Source organism: Balaenoptera acutorostrata, chromosome 8 (assembly GCF_949987535.1).
Source record: "Balaenoptera acutorostrata chromosome 8, mBalAcu1.1, whole genome shotgun sequence".
Lineage (NCBI taxonomy): Eukaryota > Metazoa > Chordata > Mammalia > Artiodactyla > Balaenopteridae > Balaenoptera > Balaenoptera acutorostrata.
The window spans coordinates 94413107-94439531 of record NC_080071.1 but is presented as its reverse complement, the minus strand read 5'-3'; the positions used below and the strand labels follow the sequence as shown (position 1 = coordinate 94439531).

The window sequence follows — 26425 nt, the reverse complement described above, 5'->3', positions numbered from 1 at the left end:
GTCTTCACTCTGACCGCACCTTAGCCGGTGGCTCTGTTCTCTGACCGCGTCTGACCCGCAAACTGCCCCTCCTGGTGCCCACCAAGGCCTCGCACAGCCCGCACAGTGCGGGCTGCTGGACTGTGGGGCCGTGGAGCCACTGCTGGCAAACACACCCTCTGGTGCAGGTGCCTGGGTGTGTCCAGGTGTCCTTGGGTGCGCTGGGGGCCTGCAGGTGAGGCCGCACCCTGGGTGCTTGACTCTCCCTTTCCCGAGTACTCTGCCTTCTCTGGGGGCTGGCTGATGGGTGAGCCCAATCTGAGCCTGTGGTGTAACTCAGGAGAGAGGCCACTGGCTCCTAGAACTGTCCCCAGAGGGACAAGGCCCCGAGGGTTAGAACAGGAGGAAAGATAGAGCGAGGGTCTGAGTGTGAGGAGGGAAGATGGCCTCTTGGAGCTGCCCAGCTGTGGTCCTCACCGGCGAACAGTTCAGGCCCTGCTTGCCGGGCCTGGGTAGCCGCGGCCTCCCAGGCGATACTCCAGCTGGAGCCGCCTAGCGGCTGCCCCTCCACTCACTCCTGCCCTCCTGCTCCACATACACCTCTGGGAGAGGCAGGGGAGGGCCCTGCTCACAGAGGGAGAGGAGGGGCCGTCCGCAGTGGGCAGCGGTGGGCCGGTCTCTCCAGGGAGGACCCTGAACGTTTGGGTGGCTGCAGCCCCCAGGCCCGTTCTGGTCTGCCTGCGTGATGTGGTTTGGTCCCCACTTTCCAGGGCGGGGCGCTCGGCTGCCCCTCGGGCAGGCCCTGTGCCTCGCCCCTCCTCACTGTGGTTCTTCAGGCCCCTGAGGGTGGTCAGCCCTGAAATCCACTCCTGCTGACTTACTTTCCGCGCCCTTGTCACCACTGCGTCCGGGGAGCTGGAGGGCCAGGCTGACCTGCTCGGGGACCTCCTCCGCGTTCTCCAGCTGCACCAGAGCCGTGGGTTCTAGGAGAGATCAGGACACCAGAGCATGCTAACCACGAAGCCTGCTGCCTCGCGCCCAGGACTGTCCCTGGGCCGCCTTCTTGAGCGGCTTCTCTCCCTCGGGCGCAGGGCCTGGCGTGGCGGGATCAGGGTGGATCTTGGCGCTGCCTCGGGTAGGATCAGCTTTTCTCCGGGCGGAGCCCAGCCCTGACCCTCCTGCCAGTCCTCAGCAGGGACCCGGCTTGACTGTCAGCCCCACCGGAACCGTGGGCGCAGGTCACCAGTGGCCCAACAGGGCCGAACCTCCTGCCTTGCCCACAGGCCTAAGCAGCTGACTGATGTGTCAGTCTCCTTCTTATGGTCACATCCTGCTCTCCTCTCCTTCCCTCTCCTGCTCCCTGGGGGTCCACAGCGCCCCCTCCTCCCCCTCTTATTTGCCCTCAGCCAGACCGCGCTCTTGGCCCTTCTGGAGCCCCCTGGCGAGGCTCCTGCTGCGGGTCCCAGGACCTCGCGCTCACTAAACAGCACTCAGGGTCCTGACCTGGACCGGCCCCTAACGGGTTTCTTTCCTGTCTTCTCTCACGTGCCTGCCTGCGGCCTGTCCCTTCAGCCCATACAGCCACGCTGGGAAGGCTCCGTGGGAGCCCGTGGGTGGTGTGGGCTCCTCGCGCTGGCCCTGGAGCCCAGGGCCTCCGACCCCACTGGGGACGGTGCTGGGCCCTGGAGGTGGTCTTGAAGCCCAGGTTTCAGGGACCTCGACCCTCATCCCACTGGGGACCGGCGGGTGAGGTGGCAGCGGGGCCACCGGGGTAGGCCTGGGCACTCACGTGATCTCACAGTGACCCGTCTGCCAGGCGAGCTGCGGAAGCTGGCGCTCACTCGTCCTCTGCCGTCCACGAGCTCTGAGAACCTGCGAGAGAGTCAGCGCGGGTCAGCAGGCGGGTTCAGGGCCCGGGGTCTCGGGGGCGGCAGCTGAGGCGGGCACCTGGGGGCCTGGGTCGGCGGTGCGGGGGCGCCGGGGTCGTTGAGCAGGCGCAGCTCCGGCAGGCGCGCGGGGGCCGGTCGGGTTCTGAGCGCCCGCGGGGGGGGTCCTTCCCGGTGCCAGCGTCTGTCGGCGCCATCCCTCGCGGCTGCGGGCGGTGGAGGACGGGGTGGCCGCGCGGGCTGGTCTGGGGCTCCCCGTGCCCCCGTCCTGCCCCGCCGCTCCGAGGTGAGAGCCGAAGGGGCGTGTGCCCCCGCCCCACCCTGAGCCCCGCTCCCTGCCCGAGGAGGGGCTGCGGATGCAGCCTGGAAGCGGTCCAGGTGCTGGTCCCAGCCCCCCACCCTGGCCCAGGCTCTCCGCCTGCAGGTGGGGCCGGGCCTCGGACCCCGTCCAGACTCACCTCATCTGAGGCCCACGCCCTGCACACCCCGAGAGAGAGGGCATGGTTCCTCCGTGGGTCCTTGTCACCTAACCGTGGCCTTCAGCGGCCCCCACCCCAGGGCTGGGTACCCTCCTCACCTGCGAGCCCCGCCCACCCCCCACCGACTCACAGAGGGGCCCCAGCCTGCCCTGTCTGCCTGGCAGGCGTGCCTGGGGCTGAGCCGGGTCTGAATGTCTCAGGGCAAGTGTCCTCCACGCCCCGAGGGCAGGTTGGTGGGTTGGGAGAGGAGGGAGCCCAGGCCACCGCCCACCTCCCTGCAGCACCAACCAGACGGACCGTCCTCTTGTGAGCTTTGCCATGTCAGGACCCCCATGGGACCCAGCGGGCCTCCTGTGCTCTCGGGAGCAGACCCATGTCCTCACTGTGGCCTTGAGCCTCCGCGTTCCTCAGCAGCTCCCCCCCTCCGTCCGTCCACTCTGCCCTTCCTTCCTGCCTCTCCCAGCCCGCCCCTTGCTGACGCTGTGCCGCCCCTCTTGCCCATGCTGCTGTCCAGCAGCTCCTCATGGGTCAGGCCTGGCTGCCCGGCTGCCACCCAGGGCCGCCTCCACGCTGCCACTGCCCGCTCTCGGCGCTGGTTTTCAGGGTGATGCTCTGTATTTACCGCTCAGCCATCTGGGGTCCACTCGGGCGATGGCACAAGGTGAGGAGCGAGATGCTTATTCTTCTGAACCGCTAGCTCACTGACCCAGCGCCAGCTGTCCAGGAAATCCTCCCCCAATTTTCATGCGTGCAATTCTGGGTCAACACAGCCCCGTTTCTAGGCTGCCTGTCTGTCCCTGGGACAGTGTGGCCTGGGCCAGAGGAGGGTCCTGAGGTACAGCAGGAGCGCTGTCTCCCGGACAAGGTGCCGCACTTACAGGTGATGATGTACAGGTGAGCGGGCTCGCTGTGCAGCTGGTCGCCCCCGGCGCTCTGCACGGCCGTCACCGACAGCTGGTACCGCCGTCCAGGCATCAGGTCCCGCACCGTGTAGGACACCAGCCTCCCGCTGGGGACGTAGCGGCTCTTGGTGCTCTGGCTAGTGGTCACGTTGATGACGTAGGCCTCCAGTGAGGTGCCCGGAGTGGGGGCATCCCAGACTACGTGGGCAGAGGTGGCCGTGACTCGGGCGGCGGTCAGGTTGGCTGGCGGCAGAGGCCCTAGGCGAGCATGGAGCAGGGGAGGGAAGTGAAGGGGGGTTGACAGGGTCTTCTGCCCAGGACACGGTTTAAAGATCTGACACGGATTGCTGACGCTTCATTAGAAGCCAGCTTGGGTGGTTACAGACAACTTCGTGGTCCTACAGGGTGGCGTGGAGGGGCGTTTGCAGCTGCTCAGGGCCTGCAGCAGCTCCCCCTCCTGCCCCAAGAGGCACCCCCAGAGTGCCACCCGCTGGCCCCCGGTGAGGCGCCCCGCCTGCTCAGTCCATCAGGGTGCCCTCCCGGGTGGCACTTTCCATCCCTCGAGCCTGGCCATGCACACCTGCTCCTGGGATGTAGATAGGGGAGGGGGCTAGACAGGCAGAGGGTGGGCCAGGGCCCCAGCACTCAGGGTCAGAGCAAGGACTTGAGCCTGTGCTGTCCACCTGCAGCACGGGTGAGGCCCTGCTCAAACCTGCCCTGCTCACCAAGCCCCTGCCCCTTTCCCCACCCCTGTTCACTGTGCTCCCCGTGCCCGGACAGCCCGCGCATGGGGGAGGGAGGGGCGGTGAGGGCCGGGTGTCCTCCCCGTGACGGCACGGAGCTCCCTGGGGCGGACAGCGTGGGCGTCCTTGCAGCTCGCTCCTCCCGTCCCTGCTCAGGGACCCCGGGCCCGCAGGAGCCCGGAGCCTGCGAACACCCACGCCGAGGGCTGCCTAGGAAGGTCGTCCCCGGCAGGAGGGCCACCCAGCCCCCTGCAGCCGCCATCCCAGGCGCCTCTGGGCACACCTGGTACACGTGGCCAGGGCCAGGTTTCTGGTGCTGTGGCCACTTTGGAGAGGACTGAGGGGTCGGAGGGAGGTGAGAGCTTCCAGAAGGCCCCGCGCGACCTGAGCCCTCGCCGCTCTACTTACGGGTCCACACGTGCAGTGGTGCCGAGGCCAGGCTCTCGGTGGGGTGCTCCTGCCCCCCAAGCCCACTGAGGGCAGTCGCCCAGATGGTGTATCTCCTTCCCGGAAGCAGGGCCCTGTGGGGAGGGGAGGCCGGGGAGAGAGGAACAGGGCGGCCCTGCTGCCAGACTGGGGCTCCTCCGCGCAGGCGTGACGCGGGTGTGGGTCGTCCCAGGGCCGGTGGCCAAGCCGCCTCCACGAAGGCCAGGTGTGTGGCCTGAGACCTGAGTGCTCCTGGGGTAGGAAGCCACTCCCTGGTCTGTCTGTCTAGTACTGGAGTGGCGGGGAAGGTGACAGGCCTGCCGGGGCGGCTGCGGTGTGGTCAGAGGCTGGTGTTAAGACAGGAGAGGCCAGAACGGGGCAATTGGAGGAAAAGGTTAACAGGCAGGCCGGCCCGCCTGCGAGGCTGGCCCTGGGCTGGGAGCTCCCGGGAGGGTCCCCAGCCCCCTCGTGGAGGAGAGGGCCTCACGGCCCCTAAACGTTTGTGCCAAGTGAGGCTCGTGCGGAGTGCCGCTTCCTCCTGGGAGTCTGGAACCTTCACCAGGCACAGGTGCCCGCGACCACTCCCAGGAAAAGCCCCAGGCGCTGTGTCTCTGATGGGCTCCCCGGGGAGACAGCACCTCACGGTTGTCACGGCTGGTGGTGGGGAGCTAAGCGTGTCATGTGAGGGGAGGGGGCTCTGGAAGCTCACGCCTGGTCCCCGACTTGTCCCTGTGCCCCTTCCTTTTACCGATGTTGCTTTGTATCCTTTCTCTGTCCTGAATCCAGCTGTGAGCGCGGCCTCTGCTGAGTCCTGGGGGCCCCCTAGTGAATGTGGGCGTGGTCTTGGGGACCCTGACGTAGACACAAAGTGCCCACCTTGGGCTCCATTTGTGTTTCCGTCCTGCCACTCTTGGGAAGTGGGCAGGATGTAAATCAAGGAGAGTCACAGCAATACTTAAAAGACAAAGTGGAGTGTCGTCTCCAGCACAGACAGCCGTCCGCTTAGACAGAAAGGACAGGCATGCACAGAAAAAGTGGTTGTGAGAAGTCTGCAAACCAGAAATGTACCCAAATGTGGGTGGTTCAGAGGGTGCGGCGGACAGAGCGCCCCGCCTGGCCTGGCCTCACCTTCCAGAGCCCCTGCCCCTGACCGTGGCCTGTGGCTGCTCTGGGCCGGACGCCGCAGAGCTGTGCCCGCTGAGCCCGCCCGGCTGCTGCACAGGAGTTGGTGGGCACGTCCTGGAGTGGAGCCGAGTTTACTCCCCAGCCTGGGGGCCCCTGCCCGGGAGGCTGCCAGCACTCTTCCTTCCTCACCCTGGCCCTCCAGCACTGCCTGCCCTCCTGGCCAGGGGCTGGAAACCTCTCCGGTTGGTGAGCAGCCCACAGGGGTCCCTGAGCCGGAGCGCCTAGGCCGTGGGGTCCGAGGCTTCCCTGCAGGGTTGCTGAAGTGTTTCTTTCAGTCATCGGCCATTCTGAATGACTGATGTTCATTTGAATTTTATTGTTGTAGTTTTGTTTGTATGTAATTTGTAATAATTAAGCCTAAGAAGTTTATATGCCTAGTTTAAGGTTCGAACATATTACTGATCAAGATAAAAATGTCAGGCGACCCAGGGGTGCCACGGTTTGTCCCTCTCAGAGGCGCCTGCGTGACTCAGGCTGGAAGAACTCTGGGCTGGCCTCTGGGTGGCCAGTGCCTCGCTGGCCTCCGTGCAGGAGGTGCTGTCCTCAGATTTTTAGAGTGTCTCTGCTTTTTTGGGGGCACTTTGAAACACTTGTCTGGCGGCCCCATGAGGAGGCAAGGCAGGAGTGAGACCCGGGACCGAGCAAGCGCCCCTGCTCCTCCGGGGGCCGGGCAGGTGGGGAGCACAGGGTGGGGGGCAAGGCCGCCGCGCTCTTACCTGAATGTGAACTTGTCCACACCCTTGTCCACGTCGGTGGACTCGTCCTCCTGGGCCTCGGGGTGGCGGATGGACACGCGGACGCTGCTGACGGTGGCGTGGCGGATCCTGTGCAGAGCCCACCGCACCGAGACGGCGCTGGCAGTCACGTTGGTGACCTCAAGGCCCTCGACGGGGCGGGGTCCTGGGGACAATGGGGGCACGGCCGTGTGGCACCTCCTCACCCATGGGTAGGGCGGGGCCAGGACAAGAGAGGAGGCTCGGGAAGGGCACTTGGTGGGGCGGGTCACGGAGAGGCGGCCTCGTGTCCTGCCATCCAGCCTGGGCTAGCTGAACGTGTCCCTCAGCCCAGTGCGGGGTCGGGGTGGGTGGACACGCCCCAGGCCCCTGCCTTGGGGGGGCTTCAAAGGGGCTGCCGTGGGCACTGCTCTGGGCGGTCTTGGCCCCTTCAGACTGCCAGGGGCGAGGTGGGCCCTTCCCGACCCTCTGGCTGGCTGTTGTGGTGGCACCGACAGTGACTGCCTGCCCCGTCTGGGTGGTCCGGGGGCCTGACGGGGGAGAAGCCAGGAAGAGTCCTGGCGACCTCAGGGAAGGGGCCGAACCCCAGCCAAGGGAGCTGAGAGGGGTGCCCGGAGCTCCCGGGGTGCAGCGCCCCACCCTGCGGGCAGTGGTCCCCCCTCCCACCCTGATGGAGCAGGGGAGGCTGTCTTCCTTCCAGAAGCCTTGCCCCGGCAGACCCCACCGTGAGCAGCCGCAAAAGCACTTCTTCCTGAAGCCAAGCTGAGGATGGCCTACTCCTCCCCCAGACCCCTGAGGGCTCGCTCCCCTGTCACAGGCCCGGGCCCACCCTGCTGGCCCAGTGTGTCCTCAGCACCGCGCGCTGTCCTTCCCCAGGACGTGCTGTCCTGAGTCCTCGTCCCACCCTGCACTTGGCCCTCAATGTCCTCGGTGTCAGCGTCTGCTCGGGCTGGCAGGTGATGCCAGGGTGCCTGCCTTCCTCCTCCCGAGGGACCTGAGAAGGTGCTCCCCCGCCCGTCCTCTGAGGGGCCTCCCCTTCCTCCTCACCCAGCCGCCTGCCTGTGCCCACCTGCCCCGGGCCTCACTCTGAGCCCGTCAGCCACCCCACGGGGCTCTCGACACGCCCAGCGGTCACACCACTTCCCAGTTCTCGCTCCATCCTCCAGCCTCCAGCCGCCCCTTCCCCAGTCTCTTGACCCCCTGGGCCAGCGCCCACCATCCCACCATCATGGGTGTGTTCTGGGATTCTCCCCCGTCCCCTGTTGACCCCAGGAGCAGACAAGCCAGCTGGGGCCCCAAGCCTCTCTGGACGCCCTTACACACAACTTCCGTTCAGGGCAGCTCCCCCAGAGGGCCCTCCCCGCGGTCGCACGCTGCCCCTTCTCTTGACCTGCAGCAAGGAGGCTCCGTCCTCTCCCCCGGGACCCCTGGCCAGCTCCCCTCGACCCCACCCCAGCGTGAGCTGTCACATCAGCCCCAGGACCTTCTCAGGGGCCCCCGCCGCACTCCCCCAGCCTCGCTCCCTAACCCCAGTCTCCGTCTCTGTCCCGCATCTGTTCCTCTCCTCTGTGAGAAGGTTCCCTCTCTGCCCTGCCCAGCAGCGCTGGCGCTAGTGTCGGGGATCGGCTGGATGGCCCCCAGCTGGCTCCGGGGCGTGCGGCCAGTGGGGCCCTCGGGGGGGGGGGGCGGACAGGGTCCGCAGACACTCACGCGTGCGGGCGAGCAGCACCACGGGCCTGCTGATGTCGTTCTTGTTGTTGGTGTTGCGCTTGACCGAGAAGACGGAGATATTGTAGGCCCTGCCGGCCGCCAGGGCCCGGAGCTGGTGCGAGGAGCGGCCCCGGTCCACAAAGTCCGTGCGGCGGTAGGAGCCGTCGGAAGAGGCATAGGTGACCGCGTAGCCGTCGAGCATCTGCCGGGCGGCTGGGCCTTCGGGTGGGCGCCAGGAGATGAAGACCCCGCTCTCCTCCACTCGCTCCACCTTGAGGGCCGTTGGTGGGAAGAGCTCTTCAGGGTTTCAGTCAAGAACAAGGGAAGGGGGGTGGTCAGCTGTCAGCCGTGGAAGCCCCGGCCCCCAGGCAGGTGTCTGGCCCATTGGCTCTCGGGCCTGGCTACCCCGGGGCGCAGGTGGGCCACTGCCGGTGGGAGCCCGCCTTGGGCCCCTGGAGGGTCTCCCGTGTGCGCGCACGTGTGACTGCGCTGGTGCCGCCCGTCGGCCTGTTTGCTCCTCCCGGCTTCCTGGGCAGAGCCTGGGAGAGCAGCCGCCTGGGCACTCGGCCCTGGGGGCCGTTCGGCCCTTTGGCCCGTCCCACGGGGTGTCTGCAGCCCTGGGGAGGAGGGGAGTCTGCCCCCCGACGCCGGCACCCTGGCCGCCTCACCTTTGGCACAGTCCTTGCCCGTGTAGCCCGCTTTACAGGTGCAGCTGTGGGACCCGTTGCTGGCCAGGCAGTAGCCGCGGCCCCCACAGGGGCTGGAGAAGCAGGGGTCGCTCACTGCGAGGGGGGAGGCAGCCGTGAGAGCGCGCACGTCGCCAGGCCCCCCTCCAGCTGGGCCTCGGTCCTGCCCAGGGCCGTTCCCGTGCTGATGCAGTTGCGGGGTGGAGGTGGGTGGTATCACGGCGGCACGTTGGGGAGGTGGATACGGGGGTTGCGGGCACTCTCGGAGGGGGAGGGCAGGGCGTGCCAGGGCCCCGTGGAGAGGCCAGGCAGGGAAGCCCTCTGACTCTGAACCAGGCCGAGCTGCCCCGACCCGAGCCAAGGTGCTCTGGCAGGTGGTGACTTGGGGCGACCACTCCCGGGGGGCAGCGGGCAGCCGAGAGCACCGGCCCCTCCGCGGCCTCCCTCTGCACTGGGGCTGGGGTGCGGGTGTGGACCCAAGCTCACAGGCCAGAGCCTGCAGTGCCCTCCGCCGCCCCAGGCCTGTGCCGTGGGGCTCCGGCCACAGGCGGTCCGGGCAGGCTCCTGTGCCCTGTGGTGGCGCTGGAGCCCAGAAGCCCATCCGCACTGTGCTAGGCCTGCGTGGTACCAGCCAGGCCCAGCTGAGGGGGTGGGGACACTCGAACAGCCCAGGTCAGGCCACACCCCACCCCGGGGATAGGCCTGTTTTGGGAGGGGATACACATCAGCAAGTTGAGAGAAGTTCTGCCCAGACAGTCCCAGAGACCGGAAAGTGCTCCAAAGGAGAAAAATGGTGCTGGGGAGACGGCTGATAGGGTGGGCGTCCCTGCAGGCCTGTGGTCAGGGAAGCCCTCGTCCCGGAGGGACATCCCAGCTGGGACCTGATCCCCGAGGAGCCCCTGCTCAGGCTGATCAGGGAGAGTATCCCGATGTGAGGAACCGTGAGTTCCAGGCCCCCGGGGCGGCCCTGAGCTTGGCCAGTGCAGGGACAGCAGGGCCTGTGTCTGGACATGGAGCTGGGGGGGACGTGAGATCGCCGGGGAGGGTAAGTGCAGGAGGCGGGGGCGGGCGGAGGAAAGGACCCCGGAGGAGGGAAGGGCGGCGGGCCCCACCTGTCTCGCAGTGGTAGCCGAAGAAGCCCTCTGGGCAGACACACAGGTAGGCCCCGCCACCGTTCTCGCACCGGCCTCCGTGCTGGCAGGGCCTGGAGTCGCAGGCGTCCACCTCTGGAGAACACCCAGAGAGTCGGCCAGGGCGGCAGGGGGGTGTCTGGGGGAGGGAGGAGAGGACAGCGGGAAGAAGGGAAGGGGAGGCAGGAGGGAGGCCGGGCGGGGGCGTGGGGGGGGGCAGCGGGCAAGCCCGTCGGCGGAAGGGGCTGGCGACGGGCCCCTCCCCCTTGGCGGGCACCCGGCCCTCCCCTCCTCCTCCCCCCTGGGGCCCCTCCCCCAGCGGTCCTGTCCGGCAGGGCCACGGGGACTGCCCCCATCCCCCTGCTCTCTGAGCGGCCCAGGGTCTCTGTTCGTTGACAAGAGGTTCTCCCGGGGTGTCGGGGGCCTAGCGGGTGTGGTTGGGGCCTGGCGCGTGGGGACCCCCCAAGCGCAGCCCCTACCTGTCTCGCAGTGGACTCCAGCGAAGCCCGGGGGGCACTGGCAGACAAAGGCCCCCGGGAGGTCCCTGCAGGAGCCTCCGTTTCTGCAGGGCTGCGCCAGGCACTCGTCTGTCTCTGCAGAGACGGGACACGAGACGGCATGACCCCGCGTCCCCGGGATCTCCTGTGCACCGAGACTTCAGCCTCGCCACTGCCCTCCACTCTGCCCACAGAGCCTGCCCCCAGGCCGCTCCTGCCTTCACTGCCCAGGCCTCGCAGGGGCCCCGACTGGACATCCTGGGCCTGCCCCGCCACACCGGGGCGGTGTCTCTGTCCCGGGGCTCAGAGGCCCCCGTAGGCGTGCGGGGAGCAGGGCTTGTTCAGCGATGCACCCGGCAGGCCTCCCCTCCCTCCTCTGGCGCAGAGCACTGGGGTGTGACCTGCCCCCCTGCCCCCAGGCCAGAGGCTGCAGGAGGCTAGCTTTTCTCAGCTGAGCTCTCAGTCCCCCCTGGGGAGGCAGAAGCAGGGACATCAGAGCTGGCAGGGACCTGAGAGAGCAGGCGGTGCCCAACCAGAGACCAGCCCAGGGAGAGGGGCAGCCGGAGCAAGGTGACCACGGCCAGGGGACGCCAGTGCCCCAGGCCCACGGCCAGGGTGCCGGAGCCGCCGGCCCGCAGCGAGGGCCGGGACCTGTCTTACCCAGCTCACAGCGGGCTCCTTCATGCCCTGGGCTGCAGACACACAGGTACCCAGCGACGCGGTCCTGGCAGGAGCCCCCATGCAGGCATGGCTGGGATCGGCACTCGTCAATTTCTGGGAGAGGAGAGCCCGGGTGCCAGGTGCCAGGAGAGACCCCAAGAATAAAGCAGTGTTGCTGTTGTTAGAGGGGGTGACTCGAGGCCAGATTAGGATGGACACAGATCAGCTCTGGTGTGAGGGTCTGGACAGAGGTCTACGGCCTCCCCCAGGTGCTTGGAGAGGCCAGAATCTGGGCAGGGCTGCCTCGGAGCAGAGGGACGCCTTGGACCTGGGCACTCGGGCCGGGCGGCGTCTGGGAAGTGCCTGGGGCTGCCCTCAGTGGCCCTCGGGGGACAGGCCCAATCTTGCCAATTCATTAGATAACAATCATGCATGAACCAATACATTTGGGGGTGAGTCCTTCATCTTAAAATACTCACCGCAGGCTTTTTAAAAACTGGGAGTTGTGCTCCTGAATTAAAAGTGTTCAATTTAGAAGTTTACTTTTAATGCTTAACATGTAAATTAGTAAATAAATGGTAATGACATAATGACACCTGGGGTCTGGCACCCAACCTGGGAGCTAGAACGTTGGCCGGCTCCTCTGGTTACGGGCACTTCCCAACTCCTTGTGTCCCGAATTTCTGTGCTATCTCCTCTGTGCCTCCTTAAATTAGTTTAAAAAATTTTATGAATACCTTAGACAATATATGGTTTTGATTTTGCTACTTATGAACTTTATTAATAGGACATTGTGGTATACGTACTCTTTTCTCACTCAACATTAATGTCTCCACATTGTTGTGGGTTGCCATTTTTACTGCTGTATAATATTCCTCAGTGTGATTATACCATACTTTATCCTTTCTTGTTTAGTAGGAATTTGGGTTGGATTTAGACTTCTTGCTATTGCAAAAAAAAAAAAAAAAAAAAGCTGTGTCTTTCACATCTCCTGGTGTAGATGTGTCAGTTTTCCCTAGACTTATACCTAGAAGTAGAACTGCTAGGACACAGTTTATATGAATGGTCAACTTGACAGGCAAATTACTAAATTGTCTTCAAAGTGCTTCTACCAATTTACACTTCCTCCAGCAATTCATAAGAAATCCTGTTGCTCTACATTCTCACCAGTATTTGGGGTTTTTAGACTTCTGAAGTTTTGCCAATGAAAGTATCTCATTGTACTTTTGATTTGCATTTTGCTGATCACTAATGAAGAGAATGTTTCTTTTCATTGGCTTTATGTACCTCCTCTTCCATGAAATGCCTACTCGTGTGTTTTACCTATTTTCCTATTGGGTTGATTTTATATATATATACATATATATATATATATATGTATATATATATATGTGTGTGTATATATATATATATATATAATATATATATTACATATATATAATCTTCTCCCAGTTTGTAGCTTACATTTGATTTTCTTAAGGCTGATAAATTTAAATTCCTAATTTTTAGCTAGTCTAGTTGTCCATTTTTTCCTTTTATAGTTAGTGCTTTCTGTGGCTTAAGGAATCTTTCCCTACCCCAAGGCCAAAAAGATATTTACCTACATTTTCTACACAAAATCATATACTTAAAAAAAAAACCCATTTAAGTCCTTAATCCATCTGGAATTCATTGTTGTGTATGGTGAGAAGTGGGGAAACAATGTAATATTTTCCCGAGTACATAACCATTTTATTCCAGTTGTCATGAAGATTTTCTCATATGCTTTCTTTCAGAAGTTTATAGTTTTAGCTTCTACATTTATGTCTATAATTCATTTCACACATATAGAAATTATCATTTTTGATGCTATTGTACATAATATTGTTTCACTTCATTTTCCAAGTCTTCACAGCTAGAATATGAAAATATAATTGGTTCTGTGTATTGACCCTGTATCCTGTGATCTAGTTGAATTCACTTATTAGTTCTATAGCTTTTGTAAAATCTCTTAGAATTTTTTTCTATGTGCACGATTGTGTCATCTTTACTTCTTCTTGCCCAATAGACATGCCTTTTCTCCCTTTTCTTGTCTATGGCACTGTCTAGGACCTCCAAGACAACGTTGGAAGGAACTGGTGGAAGGGACACCTTTGCCTTATTACTGATTATAGCAGGAAGTCTTTCACCATTAAGTATTTTGTTAGCTGTTGACTTTTTCATGGATGCCCTTTATCAGGTTGAAGACCTTTTTTTCTACTCTTAGTTTTTATTAAGAGTTTTTAAAATAATAGTTGAATTTTGTCAAATGATTTTTCTGCATCTATTGAGATGATCATATGGTTTCCTCCTTTATCTCCTAATATGGTGAATTACATTTATTAATTTTCAAATGTTAAACCAACCTGTACTCTTGAGATGGGTCCCTCTTGCTCAGGTTGGATTATCCTTTTGATGTAGGACTGGGTTTGATTTGAGTAATATTTTATTAGGATTTTTGTGCTTTGCTCATGAGAAATATTAGTCTGTAATTTCATTTTTGTAATGTCTCTGGTTTTGGCATAAAGGCATTACTGGTCTCATAAAATGAGTTGAGAAGTGTTCCTTCCTCCTACATTTTCTGAAAGAGCTCCGTATATAGTATTATTCCTTTCTTAAATGTTGGATAGAACTTGGTGAGGCAGTCTGGTCTTGCCATTTTCTTTGCAGGAGAGTTTTAAATTACAACTTACGTTTATTTCATAGCTATGGGGCTATTCACATTTTCTATTTATTCTTGTGTCAGTTGTGGTTATTTGTCTTTCAAAGTAGTATTCATCATTTTCTCTAAGTTGTGAGATATATTGGCCTAAAGTTGCTCACAATATCTCCCTGTCCTTTAAATGCTGGTACGATCTTTACTGATGTCTCCTCTTTCATTCTGATATTGCTAATTTTTCTTTTTTTTTTTTCCTTGATTAGTCTAGCTAGAGGTTTATTATTTTTATTGACCTTTTCAAGGAATCAGCTTTTAGTTTCATTGGTTTTCTCTACACATCTTTTTTATAATTATATTTTATAATTGTCTGTTATTGATAAATAAAAATGCAATGAATTTTGTTATAATAACCTATATCTACTAAACATGTTACATTTCCTATCACTTTTAGAAGTTTTCCTGTAGATTAAAGACAACAATATCAGCTGCAAACACTGACATTTTTACTTCCTCCTTTAGCGTTTTCATGACTTTAATTTCTTTTTCTTACTTTATTGCACGGACTAGTACTGCCAGTGTAATATTGATTAGACTTAGTGATAATGGGCATCCTTGTCTTGTTCTGAATTTTAAGGGGAATGTTTGTCTACTTAGGATAATGTGTACTCTAGGTTTGAGGAGAGGTATAGTAAAACTACCTCAGAAGCTAATTTCCTTCCTCCTGCTGGTAGCTCAGCATGTCTGTGTCAGTTCAACAGAAGAACAGCTTTTGAATTCCAGATCCTCCCCTGTATAACAAGGATCAGGAACACACTGTTCCACAGCTCTCTTGATGTAGTCTGCACCCCTTCTTCTATAAATATGTGGAGTGTACCTGTTGCGCTTCAGATGGTATGTCCAGCCTGCCTATGCCTGGCCTAAGCACCCCTCTCTGTGGGGTAATGAACACGTGGGGGCTACGGGGGTGCTGCTATTTCTCTCTTCTAAGTTTTCCTTCCAATAAGTTCTATATTATTTTACACCACATAGTACTAGAAGGGTGTGTGTATCATGTTATTTTTATCTGGATGAGGAAGTACTTTTTTATTCCTTACTTGGTAAGAATTTGTTTCATGAATAGGTATGAATTTTATCAAATGATTATTATGCATTCTTTGAGATTCTTACATGATTTTTCTCCTTCAGTTGGTTACTGTAGCAGATTTTTCTAATATCAAACTATTTTTGCAATAACCCAACTTGATAATGGTGTATATAGTCTTTATAGACTGTCAAATTTCTGCATCTGTGTTCATATGTTTAATGGACCCCTAATTTTACTTTCTCCAACTGTCCATACCTAGTGTTGGTTTAAGGTTGTCCTGGCCTCACAGAGTGGGTTGGCATATACTCTTTTCTACTCCCTGGAAGAGCCTGTATCACGCTGCAACAAGCTGTTTCTTGGCAGTTTGGTGGAATTTACCCATAGCATTGTTTGGGCCTGGTGTTTCCTTGTGAGAAAACTTCTTTGCATCCTCAGCCCTCTGATAGGTTAAAAGGTATGATCTTATGGGTTCTCCGGTGTTTCCTTGATGTTACAGTGAGACTGATGGTATTTTCTAACTGTCTACATCCTAACTGAATGGATCACCTCCGTATGTTAAAAATACCATTTTATTATCTCACTCCTGATGTCCGCTGTTGAGAAGTCCGGTGCCGATCTGATTCTTGTTCCTTTGTGGATTCTTGTTCCTTTTTTCTCTCTGGATGTTTTAAGGATTTTTTTTTTCTGTTTTTCTCTGATTTTCTTAACTTTTATTATAATGTGTCTAATGTTTCCCTTTTCTCCTGTTTGATGTCCTGCAGGCCCTTTCAGCCTCTGGTCATTCACCAGTAATTCTGGGAATTACTCCACAGTTGCTCCAACATTTCCTCCTCATTCTTGGATTCCTGTCATCTCAACGTCAGCACTTCTACCCTCCTCAGTGCCTACGTTTTCTTTTGATTTATGAGTGTTTCCCTGCTTCTTTCTCGTACAGCCCCGCACACCGATCTGTCCACTCATTAACTTAAGTCTTCGTCTGTATCCATTTGTAAGTTGTGTCTGTTACTTCAACTATTATAGTTTTTCAATCTTCTTATTTCTGCTTTCTTTTAAAAGATTATATATTGATCCTTTTTTTTTATGGTCAGTGCCATGTTTCCTTTTGTATGTTTGTCATGCTTATTTTATATTATTTATCTTCTATACTTCTACCCCCAGTAGTATATGTTGTCTGGACTTTACTGTTGTTTCTGAGGTGGCTGTACTTGGTGGGTGTCTTGATATCTTGGCTTATGCGCTCACACTCCCTGGTGGTACCCACTCCTCATCTGATGGCATGTTGAGGAGAAGTGGCACTGGGACAGGCGTGGCCTCCTAGACAGTAACCACCAGCCCTGGGGGGCTTGGAAGGACAGGAGTGAAGGAAGATGCTGAGGCCAGGTGGTCTCCACCTGTTTTCTGGAACTCTTCACCTGACAGGGCCGCCCAGGTCCGACTGGGCCTTGCAGGGCATTTGGGAGACAGAAATGTGTTATGTGCCCCTCCCATCTCTGGATGCTGTCACTGTCCCTAAGCTACTTTGTTTAAAAACCTTTCTTTCATGAAAAATGTGTCACCATCACACAGATTTTCTGATGAACAGAGTCTGGGATGCGTTGGCTTAATGCAACATGCCTGCGGTGGTGTCTGCGGTGCCCCTGTCTCCAGGGGCGTGGGTGGGGGGCCTCGCCTGCAGGCCGTGCACCCTGGCGCACTGTAGGGCCCTGGAGGCAACGCTGTCTAGAGCAACAGCCCTCAAATGGCTGTGGGGGCTCGTGGGGGCCTTGTTCAAACGCAGGGTCTGATTCCACAGGCCTGGGTGGGGCTGGGGGCAGGAGGTGAGTCCTGAGCCCTGCTCTGCCTCTTCAAGGCTCTGCCTTTGGGCTCCCTCTTGGCCTCGGCGGCTTCCTCTGCAGAGCGGGCGTGTGGGTGCTGGACCCCGTGCTCTGGGACGCTCTGAGGACAGGGAAGCCCTTAGAGAAGGGTACAGAGCGGAGCTGGCACTGGTCATCACCACCATCACCACAGGGTTTTGGCCGCACTTTGCACAGAGGATACCGAAGGGAGGAGGGGCAGGCCAGGCTCAGAACCGCAGCCCCTGTGCTCTTCCACTCGGCCCAGGGGAGGAGGGCTTGGCCCTGCGCACCCACCCACCCACGCACCCACCCCAGAGGGCCCCCAGGTCACCGTGGCACTGCGGAGGCTCGCTCCAGACGCCCTGCGGCTGGCAGACGCGGATTTGGTTGGAGGCGCTCGGGCTGTAGCCTCGGTCACACGAGTACAGGGCCACCGAGCCCAGCCGGGTGCCGTTGAAGCGCAGGGTGGCGTGCGTCACCTCCTCGGGCGGGCCGCAGTCCACCTCTGCAAGGACACGGCAGCTCTGTCCTGCACCGCGGGCTGCCGGCTGGCCCCTCCTGCTGCTCTGCCCTTGGCCTCACCGCGCTGCACGGCCCGGGGCCCTCGCTCCCCACACAGCCCATCCCAGGGTGAAAGCGCCATGGCTTCCAGAATGGGCTTCTCAGAGGTTTCCTTTCCTTCTTTCCCGTCCCTCCCCTCGGCCCCCTGCTGGGCCCTGCTCTGCCCTTCAGGGAGCGGAGGACCCCCGGCCCTCTCACCTGCCTGGCACCGGCGTCCTGTGTACCCTGCTTGACAGCGGCAGGAGAAGTCTGTCCCCAGGGCCTCGCAGGTACCCCCATTCATGCACGGGCTCCGGAAGCAGGGGGAGGGGGCTGCAAGGGCACAGGGGGTCCCTGTCGCCCACCACTGTGTCCTCCCCAAAGGCCTCGGGGCTGCAGGGGAGTGTCCCATCTCTCGCCCCAGCTCCGGCTCCCGTGCCTCCGTGGTCGGGCCATCCCTGCCCACCGGGCCTGTCTTCTTGTCTGCGCCCTGGCCCGCTGGCCTCCGCCCCCCTTACCTATCTCGCAGTGCCGTCCCGAGAAGCCTGGGGGACAGTCGCACTTGTATTTGCCGATGTAGTGGAAGCAGGTGCCGCCGTTGTGACAGGGGCCAGAGGCGCATGAGTCTGGCTTCCCTGGAAGCAGGAGGCACCCATTGGGCGGGGGCGGGGGTCACGCGTCCACCACCCCTGCCCCTTCCCTGATCCCTCGACATCCCAGAGCTGGGGCCTCGGCGGGGACGCTCCTGACAAGGAGACGCACGGTGGCGGGGCCGGGGGCCCTGGGTCAGGGCCTGGCTCCTCCCCCCTCTCTACAGTCTGATCCCCACCGGCTGGGGCCGCACCGATCTCGCAGTGCCTTCCGGTGAAGCGGTAGGGGCAGTCGCAGCGGTACTCGCCGCCCGCTTCCTTGCACGTGCCGCCGTTCCTGCAGGGCCCCGAGCTGCACAGGCGCGGCCGGGCTGCGAACAGGGACAGAGACAGAGAGGCGGGTAAACCGGGGCCAGCTTCCCGGCCCCGCAGTGCCCATGACGCCCCGCTCGAGCCTTCTCCGTCCTCAGGCACCGCTGGGCCCCGTGCGCCCAGGCCTGCCTCTCGGCGGAGCCCGAGGCCCAGCTGCAGCAGGGGCCGAGCCAGCCACGTGCGGCCCCTCAGCCCGCCCGTCCGTCCTCTCTTCCCGGCCCCAGGCTCCGCTGGAGAGCCGGGAGAGCTGGCCCCGCAGTGCGGCCAGCGCTGCACGCGCCTTCCTGCCCGGTGGGGAGCTGACATCCGCGGACCGGGCCAGGAGCCCCGCTGGGGCTCTGTTCTGATCCTCCTGTTTCCTGTACCTTTACGGGGGGCGCTGCCTTGGGCACGCGGGGCCCCAGCCGCCCGCCCGAGCTGGAGGAGCCGTACCTTCACAGCCCAGCCAGGAGTTTAGACACTTGGCCTCCTCGACGCTCTTGGGGGGATCGTGAGGCAGGAGGGGGCCTGCCCCCAGGCTCAGGGGGCCTCTTCTCCCCCTGCACCCTGCGGGGCCTCACAGGCTGCCGGTCCAAGTTCCGGCCGCCCCACCCCGTGTCCCTCCGTGTCCGCTCTCTGGGATGCCTTTGCCGAGGGTGACGGACCTCAGCGGTACTTGCAGAGGATCAGGCCACTCTCTGGAGAGCCCTCCTCCTGCTACAGGGGTCGGGGAGGCCGCAGGGGCTCCGTGGTCAGAGCGCCGGGGACCTGCCCTCAGGGCCACCGTGGGAGTGGCAGAGGCTTGCAGGTAAAGGTCCAGGTTTCAGCTCTCCGGACAAGTGAGGGCAGTGGGAGGGCTGCAAGACTGGACGTGGCCTGGGTGCCGAGCCCAGGAGAATGGGCCGGGCCACACAGGGTCGGGGGGCCGGCACCCTGGGCTCTGACCAAGGGGACGCCTGGGTCACTGAAAAGAGCTCTGAGCGTTGCTTCAAACTGCATGGGAGAGACGGCCCTGGGTGGGCGCTGACGAGCACAGTGACGCCTGCGGTGTCTTTACAAAAGAGCACTCGCGCTCTCAAGTGGCTGAACGTCGTAAAATGTTGATATTCTCCAATTGCGCTCAATTTAACAAAGTCCTAATGAATTTTTAAAAAATCAGTGATTCTAAAAGCCACTTGGGAAAACACTGAGCAGGAAAGGAAGCCCGTCGTGAGGAAAGCGCTGTGATGAGCGGGAGGCGGCCGGGGCAGCCGGGGCCCCGCCAGCCCCCCGCCCCTGGAGCGCCGCCGCCGCGCCCCACCTTTCTCGCAGTGCCGGCCGTGGAAGCCCCGCGGGCACGCGCACGTGTAGGAGTCATCGTGGGCGTCACAGGAGCCTCCGTTGAAGCAGGGGTCCGAGTCGCAGGGGGACGGCAGCGCTGCGGGGACAGACGGCGATCACCCTGAGGTCCTGGCTGGAACTGAGGTCAGGGTCTTGATTCCTCACGCTGGGCTCTAAGGCCCGCCCTGGAATTTCTTGTATTTCTGATTTTTCCAGAGTTCACCCTCGCTCTTACGTGAGCTGGGACTGAGCTGTGGTCCATGAGGGTCTTGGTACCGTCACCACCAGCACCACCATCTCGTGTGGTCACTCACTACCTAAGTCACTGGTCATCCGCGCACTAACAGATACGTGGGGTGAACCTGTTTCTCCGCAGGTGCTTGTCAGGTGCACATTAGTGTTCTAGCAGCTAAGCGCGGGGCTCAGGAAGGCGCAGCACGTGCACACGGCCAGGCCGTCCGCCCCCAGGTCCCCTCGGGGGCCCCCTCCTGCTGCGCCCACTGCTTTCTCGCCCACCCCCCACCCCAGCTTCTGGGCGGAGCCCGGCCTCGCAGGCTGGCGCCCGCGCCCACCCCACTCACAGTGGCTGACGTTGTGGTCGGTGTGGCAGACGCACAGGTAGCTCCCGCCGTACTCCATGCAGTAGCCGCCGTCGGGGCACTGCGTGTTCATGTTGCAGGGCATGGCCGTGACTTCTGCGGGGAAGGGGAGAGCCCGTCTCACGTCCCTGCGTGTCTCCCTGGAGACTGTGTGTCCTTGAGGAGGACTGAGCTGCCCGAGGCCCGGTGACACTGCCAGGGTGACCAGGTTCGGGCACCCTTGTGGCCTCCCCACCACCCCACCCGCCATGCGGGTCCGGGCCCAGGCCCAAGCCACCACTTACACGGTGGCTGTGGGGATTCTCAGGGTCCAGGCAGGAAGGGCGCCCCCATCCCAGCCCTGGGCACCTACCAAATTCGCAGAGGAGCCCAAAGAAGCCCGGAGGGCACTGGCAGAGGGTGGTGTTAGCCCCCAGGCACCTGCCACCATTGCGGCACTCACAGTTGTTGGGGGTTCCTGCCACGGAGGGAGGGAGGGAGGAACCTCCAATGTCGGGGTGCCCTCTCCTGACCACCGTCCCGTAAACCCTGCCGCGCAGCCCCTCTCCTGACCACCGTCCCGTAAACCCTGCCGCGCAGCCCCTCTCCCCGCTCCCCACAACCTCTCTCATGGGGGTTTGCGTGCACACCCCACGGGGGCCCCGGCAGCCCGGCCCACACGCACTCTCCCTGCAGTCAAGGCCCATGAAGCCTTCGGGGCATTCGCACACGTAGCCCTGGTCCGCATCCACACAGGTGCCCCCGTTCTGGCAGGGGGCCGAGAGGCAGGCGTCGGGCACCGGGTGGCTTCCTGCAAGAAAGACGGAGGTCACTGAGGCCGCGCAGAGAGCACGGCGAGGAGCGAGGAGGGGGGGGGCCGGAGAGGAGCTGTCTTAACCTCTGTCCTTAGCGCCGAGTGCCCAGAAACTGATCTCTAGCAGCCCCTCGGTCCCCGAGCCCCTTCTCTGGAGCAGAATGAGAAGCCCGAGTGAGGAGGGGGCCCCACGGTGTGCACCAAAGGGCCCAGCTGAGGCCAGAGCCTCCAGACATTTCCGCCCAAGCATCTCTGTTAGTTAAATATTGGGGATTTTTAACTTTAAGGTATCTTTCTGCTGCTGATTTCTAGTTTAGTTTTGCTGTGGTCAGAGAACACAGTCCTTTTCAATTTATTGAGCCTTATTTTATGGCCGACAGGATGGTCTGTCATAGTGAAGGCTCCGCGAGTCCTGGAAGGAACGTGGGTGTCCGTGAATGTCAGTCGGGCCGGGTCGGCTGGCAGCGCTGCCCGGTCCCTGCATCCTTGCTGGTCCCCATGCTTGTATGCTCTGAGCCACCGAGATAGGAGCTCCGCCGAAACCCCCGCCTATGACTGGGATCTGTTTCCCCTTGTAGTTCTGCCAGCTGTTGCTTTGGGTATTTCGATTTGTGTTACTAGGTGTTGCATACTTAGAGTTATTATGTCTTTCTGATGAACTGGCCCGTGGTCATTATAAAAGGTCCCTCTTCATTTCTGGCTGCTTTCCTACTCGAAAGTTTAATCTGAATTATATGAATACAGCCACTCCAGCTTCTCCTGATTCGTGTTTGCCTTTTCAGTCTTTTTGTCTTTAAATGTTCAATTTCCTCATGTTTTTTCAGAATTTATCTTTGAAATTAATATACAGTAAAATGACTTGTGTCTGAGGGACACGCCTAAGAATTTAATCACATGTATAGATGTGTGTATATGGATACAGGACAGGATATGGGACATTCCGTCTTCCCAAAGACCTCTTTGTTTTCTCTCTGCAGGGTCACAGATTCCCTCCCTCCTGAACCCCTAGAACTACTGATCTGTTCATCACTGCAGTTTTGTCCTTTCAAGGATGCCAGAGAAGTGGAACCAAACAACCTGTACTCTTTTGAGACTGGCTTCTTTCACTCAGCGTCATGCCTCCAGGACTGTCTCAGGTGTTATAAGCATCAGTAATTAGTCCTTTTTATGACCGAGTTGTGTCCCACGTCGATAGGTACCACAGTTCATGTGTCCGTTCACCCAGGGAAGGACGTTTGGGTTCCCGGTTTTTGGTGGCTATAGACATGCTACAGACATTCCTGTACAGAGTTCTGTGTGACGTAAGTTTTCATTTGTTTAGGGTTAATAACTAGGAGTGCGATTGCTGGGTCATGTTATAAGTGTATGTTTAACTTTATAAAAAAACTATCAAACTGTTTCAGAGTGGCCAAACCGTTCGGCATTCCCACCAAAAATAGGTGAGAGTTCCCATTGTTCTGTACCCTTACCAGGTCAGTGTCTTTTATTTTAGCAATTATCATAGGCTTGCAGTGGCATCTCATTGTGGCTTTAAAAAAAAAAAAAACTTAATTAATTAATTAATTAATTAATATTTTGGGCTGTGTTGGGTCTTCGTTTCTGCGCGTGGGCTTTCTCTAGTTGTGGTGAGCGGGGGCCACTCTTCATCGCGGTGCACGGGCCTCTCACTGTCGCGGCCTCTCTTGTTGCGGAGCACAGGCTCCAGACGCGCAGGCTCAGTAGTTGTGGCTCACGGGCCCAGCTGCTCCGCGGCATGTGGGATCTTCCCAGACCAGGGCTCGAACCCGTGTCCCCTGCATTGGCAGGCAGATTCTCAACCACTGCGCCACCAGGGAAGCCCCTCATTGTGGCTTTAATTTGCATTTCACCAATGGTTAACGACAACAACAGATTTGTTCATCTGTTTATTTGCCTTCTGTGTATCCTTTTTGGTTAAGTGTCCGAGTCTTTTTAAAAATTATTTATTTATTTAGGCTGCCCCGGGTCTTAGTTGAGGCATGCAGGATCTTTAGTTGTGGCATGCATGTGGGATCTAGTTCCCAGACCAGGGATCGAACCCGGGCCCTCTGCATTGGGAGCGCCGAGTCCTAACCACTGCACCACCAGGGAAGTTCCTCTCCCAGTCTTTAGCTTGTATTTTCATTCTCTTAACCATGTCTTTCACAGAGGAAAAGTTTTCAGTTTTGATGAAGTCCAATTTATCTATTTTTTCTTTGATAGAGCATGCTTTTGCGGTCTTGTCTTAGAACTCTTTGCTTAACCATGAGTCACAAAGATTTTTCTATCTAAAAATCTTTAGTTTTCTTCTGAAAACGTTATAGTTCTCTGTTTTCTGTTCAGGTCTATGATTCATTTTGAGTTAATCTTTGTATAAGATGTGTTTAGGTTGAAGTTCATTTTCTACATAAGGATGTCTAATTGTTCCAACATCGTTTGTTGAAAAGATCATCCTTTTTCTGCTGAATCTCTTTTAAACCTTTTCAAAAAATAATACCCATATTTGTGTGTGTCTGTTTCTGGATCCTCTTTCCTGTTCTGTCGACTGGTGTGTCAGTCCCTTTGCCGATACCACACAATCTTGATCACTGTAGCTTTATAATAAGTCTTAATACCAGGTAGTGTGATTCCCTAAAATGTATTCTTCTTTTTCGAAATTGTTTTGGCTATCTTAATTCCTTTGCCTTTCCATATAAATTATAGAACCAGCTTGTGTGCAGCTACCAAAAACCCTGCTGAGATTTTGATTGGAATCATGTTAAATCTACAGGTCAGTCTGGGAGAACTGGCATATTTGCTATGTTAAGTCTTCTAATCCATGAACATAGTGTCTCTCTATGTACCAAGAGCTTCTTTGATTTCTTTCATCAGCATTTTGTAGTTTTCAGTATTTAAATCCTGAAAATGCTTTATTACATTTATACCTAAGTCTTTTAATAAATGGTATCGTTTTTAATTTTTTTGTATCCATCATTTTATTGTTTAAAAATTAACTGTAAATGTAATACATATGAACAATTGCAAAAAAAATTATAAAAAATTTCAAGCAAAATATAATCAATACTCCCCAGGCAGAATGGGAGCACTCATTTTCCCACAGCCTTTCCAGTTCCAGATACCATCAACTCTTAAAACTTTTACCAATCTAATGGGCAAAACCTGAAATTAGATTTTTTATTTAATTTGTAGTTTCTTGATTAGTGAGACTGAGCTTCTTTTCACTTGTTCATGGGTGTTCGTTTCTCTCTGTGTGTGACTTCCCTGCTTACATTCTTTGCCATTGTTTCCACTGAGTTGTTTGTCTTTTGCTTATCAGATTACACATGCGCAACCTGAGGGAGCCCAGGAGCTCAGAAAGAACATGAGGGGCTGCCGCCCCAGACCCCCTCCACACCCTCCCCAGCACATCTCGTCCTCTGGGGCTATGCTTTTGGTCCTCTGGCATGAAATCTGGGCTTAGTGGCCCCACTCTGCTACTTACTTCCTGTGACTGCACTCCTGTCTGGGGTCACGTGGCTGGAGGACAGAGAAAGGGAAAAACAGCAGGAGTTTGCCCACCCTTGTGCAGCCCAGAATTCCCCCAGCTGGAGAGGAAGGCTCCCCCACTGCTGCCTCTGTGGGTCCTGCTTCTCTGTCAACGCTCACTTCTGGTTTCGGGGTTGCTCTGAGACCAGGCGGCGGGGTCGGGGGGACACCAGAGGAAAGTAATGAGGACTCGCCCCTGTGCTTCTCCCCACCCCGCCCACTGCTACGTCGGAGTCCTCAGAGCTACTCCCAGCACTCGGTCCAGGATTGGTCACTGCACTCAGTGTGAGAGACCCATCCCACTACTTTAAAATGATCTGTGTCTTCCTATTTGCAGCAGGTTTCTTGTAGAAAGTATATGGTTGGGTCTTGCTTTTCAATTCGATTCGACAATCTCTGTCTTTTAATTTGTGTTTTAACCTTTTTTACATTTAAATGTAATTGCCAATATGACTGGATTAAACCCATCACCTTGCTATTGTTTTTTATTTGTCCCGCTTCTTCTTTGTTCCTTTTTCGTCGTCTTTTTTTAATTTTCTGGGTGAACAAAGCATTTGTTTATGTGAAATCACAAGGTGAGAAAGCATATGTAAAATTTCATAAATGCCACTAAAAATTTATTTAAACTTTAACTACTAGGCTTCATTTACTCTTAAAGATATAAAGTTGTGTTTTCATTTTGAGTTAGAAAAATATATTCCTTTTTCTTTTCAATGACTGTAGATTTTTCAAATTTTCCTACACACTTTTATTTTTATTTATTAACTAGAGGTAACTAGTAATATAGCTCATTTGCTCAGTTAACATTAAATATTTATTTAAGGATTAAATCCTCTGAATTCTGAATTCCTTTCCACTGCTAAAATCTGGTATTTTATAATTGTGCCTTTGAATATTTAATGGTAGTTACAGCCAGTAAGTTTATCTTCCTTTTTCTTCTTTTCATACCTTCTGTATTGAGTATTTTTAGGATTCCATTTCATCTCCATGATTGGTTTATTGGCTATAACTCATTATTATTATTTTTTTACTTGCTGCTCTAGGGCTTACAATGTATATCTTTAACTTATCACAGTCGACCTTCAAACAGTATTATACCACTTTGTATATAATGTCAGGACCTTACGATACTATACTTCCATTTCTCCCTTTCTATCCCTTATGCCAGAAGTTGATAAACAAAGGCTCAAAGACCAGATCTTGCCTGCCACCCATTTAAAAAAATGAAGTATCATTGGAACATGGCCATGCCCATTCACTTATGCACAGTCTGTGGCTCACTGCTTTTGCCTTACATTGGTAGAGCTGAACAGCTGTGACCACATGGCTCATAAAGCCAAAAAAAATATTACTATCTGGCCCTTTACAGAAAAAGCTTGCACAGGCTGCTTTAAGCTATTGGTGTCATACATTTTATTTCTATGTATATTGTAAACCCCAAATATGTTGCTATTTCTTTGTTTTAAAAATATCTTTAAAAAGATTAACAAGTAAGAAGAAAAGTCTTTTATTTTTACCCATATATTTACCATTTCTAGAACTCTTCATTCCTTTGTGTAGATCCAGATTTTCATCAGGGACCATTTTTCTTCTGTCGAAAAGACATTTCTTGTAATGCATATATGCTGGTGATGAATTCTCTGTTTTGCTGTCTGAAAAATCTTTTTCTTTTTTTTTTTTTTTTTTTTAAGGATTTTCTTTTTAATTAATTAATTAATTTATTTTTGTCTGTATTGGGTCTTCGGTTCGTGCGAGGGCTTTCTCCAGTTGCGGCAAGCGGGGGCCACTCTTCATCACGGTGCGGGGACCGCTCTTCATCGCGGTGCGCGGGCCTTTCTCCATCGCGGCCCCTCCCGTTGCGGGGCACAGGCTCCAGACGCGCAGGCTCAGCAATTGTGGCTCACGGGCCCAGCTGCTCCGTGGCATGTGGGATCTTCCCAGACCAGGGCTCGAACCCGTGTCCCCTGCATTAGCAGGCAGATTCTCAACCACTGCGCCACCAGGGAAGCCCTCTTTTTCTTTTTTTTAAAGTATTTATTTATTTATTTATGACTGTGTTGGGTCTTTGTTTCTGTGTGAGGGCTTTCTCTAGTTGCG

At 56.4% G+C, this 26425-nt stretch overlaps 2 protein-coding genes across 21 annotated transcripts in view; one reads left to right on the top strand and one right to left on the bottom strand.

Moving 5' to 3' along the window:
• SNED1 (sushi, nidogen and EGF like domains 1) overlaps positions 1-26425 on the bottom strand; it is a 98838-nt gene that overhangs the window by 29385 nt on the left and 43028 nt on the right. For 16 of the 19 annotated variants that reach the window (XM_057550815.1, XM_057550828.1, XM_057550813.1 and 13 more), the window contains 19 exons: positions 20678-20803; positions 20366-20470; positions 19996-20109; positions 19395-19511; positions 17998-18114; positions 17672-17788; positions 17373-17486; positions 16945-17118; positions 11018-11131; positions 10340-10453; positions 9843-9956; positions 8713-8826; positions 8045-8341; positions 6317-6500; positions 4398-4510; positions 3223-3504; positions 1927-2071; positions 1769-1851; positions 861-962 (listed from right to left, as the gene is read on the bottom strand). In XM_057550815.1, the coding sequence (XP_057406798.1) occupies positions 861-962; positions 1769-1851; positions 1927-2071; positions 3223-3504; positions 4398-4510; positions 6317-6500; positions 8045-8341; positions 8713-8826; positions 9843-9956; positions 10340-10453; positions 11018-11131; positions 16945-17118; positions 17373-17486; positions 17672-17788; positions 17998-18114; positions 19395-19511; positions 19996-20109; positions 20366-20470; positions 20678-20803 (2646 nt within the window). Of the gene's footprint in view, positions 1-860; positions 963-1768; positions 1852-1926; positions 2072-3222; positions 3505-4397; positions 4511-6316; positions 6501-8044; positions 8342-8712; positions 8827-9842; positions 9957-10339; positions 10454-11017; positions 11132-16944; positions 17119-17372; positions 17487-17671; positions 17789-17997; positions 18115-19394; positions 19512-19995; positions 20110-20365; positions 20471-20677; positions 20804-26425 lie in introns of those variants that run through there. The other 3 variants (XM_057550824.1, XM_057550821.1, XM_057550831.1) reach the window with 3 other exon arrangements.
• The window catches only part of MTERF4 (mitochondrial transcription termination factor 4), a 95953-nt gene that overhangs the window by 34406 nt on the left and 35122 nt on the right, over positions 1-26425 (top strand). The gene's annotated exons all lie outside the window — the stretch shown is intronic.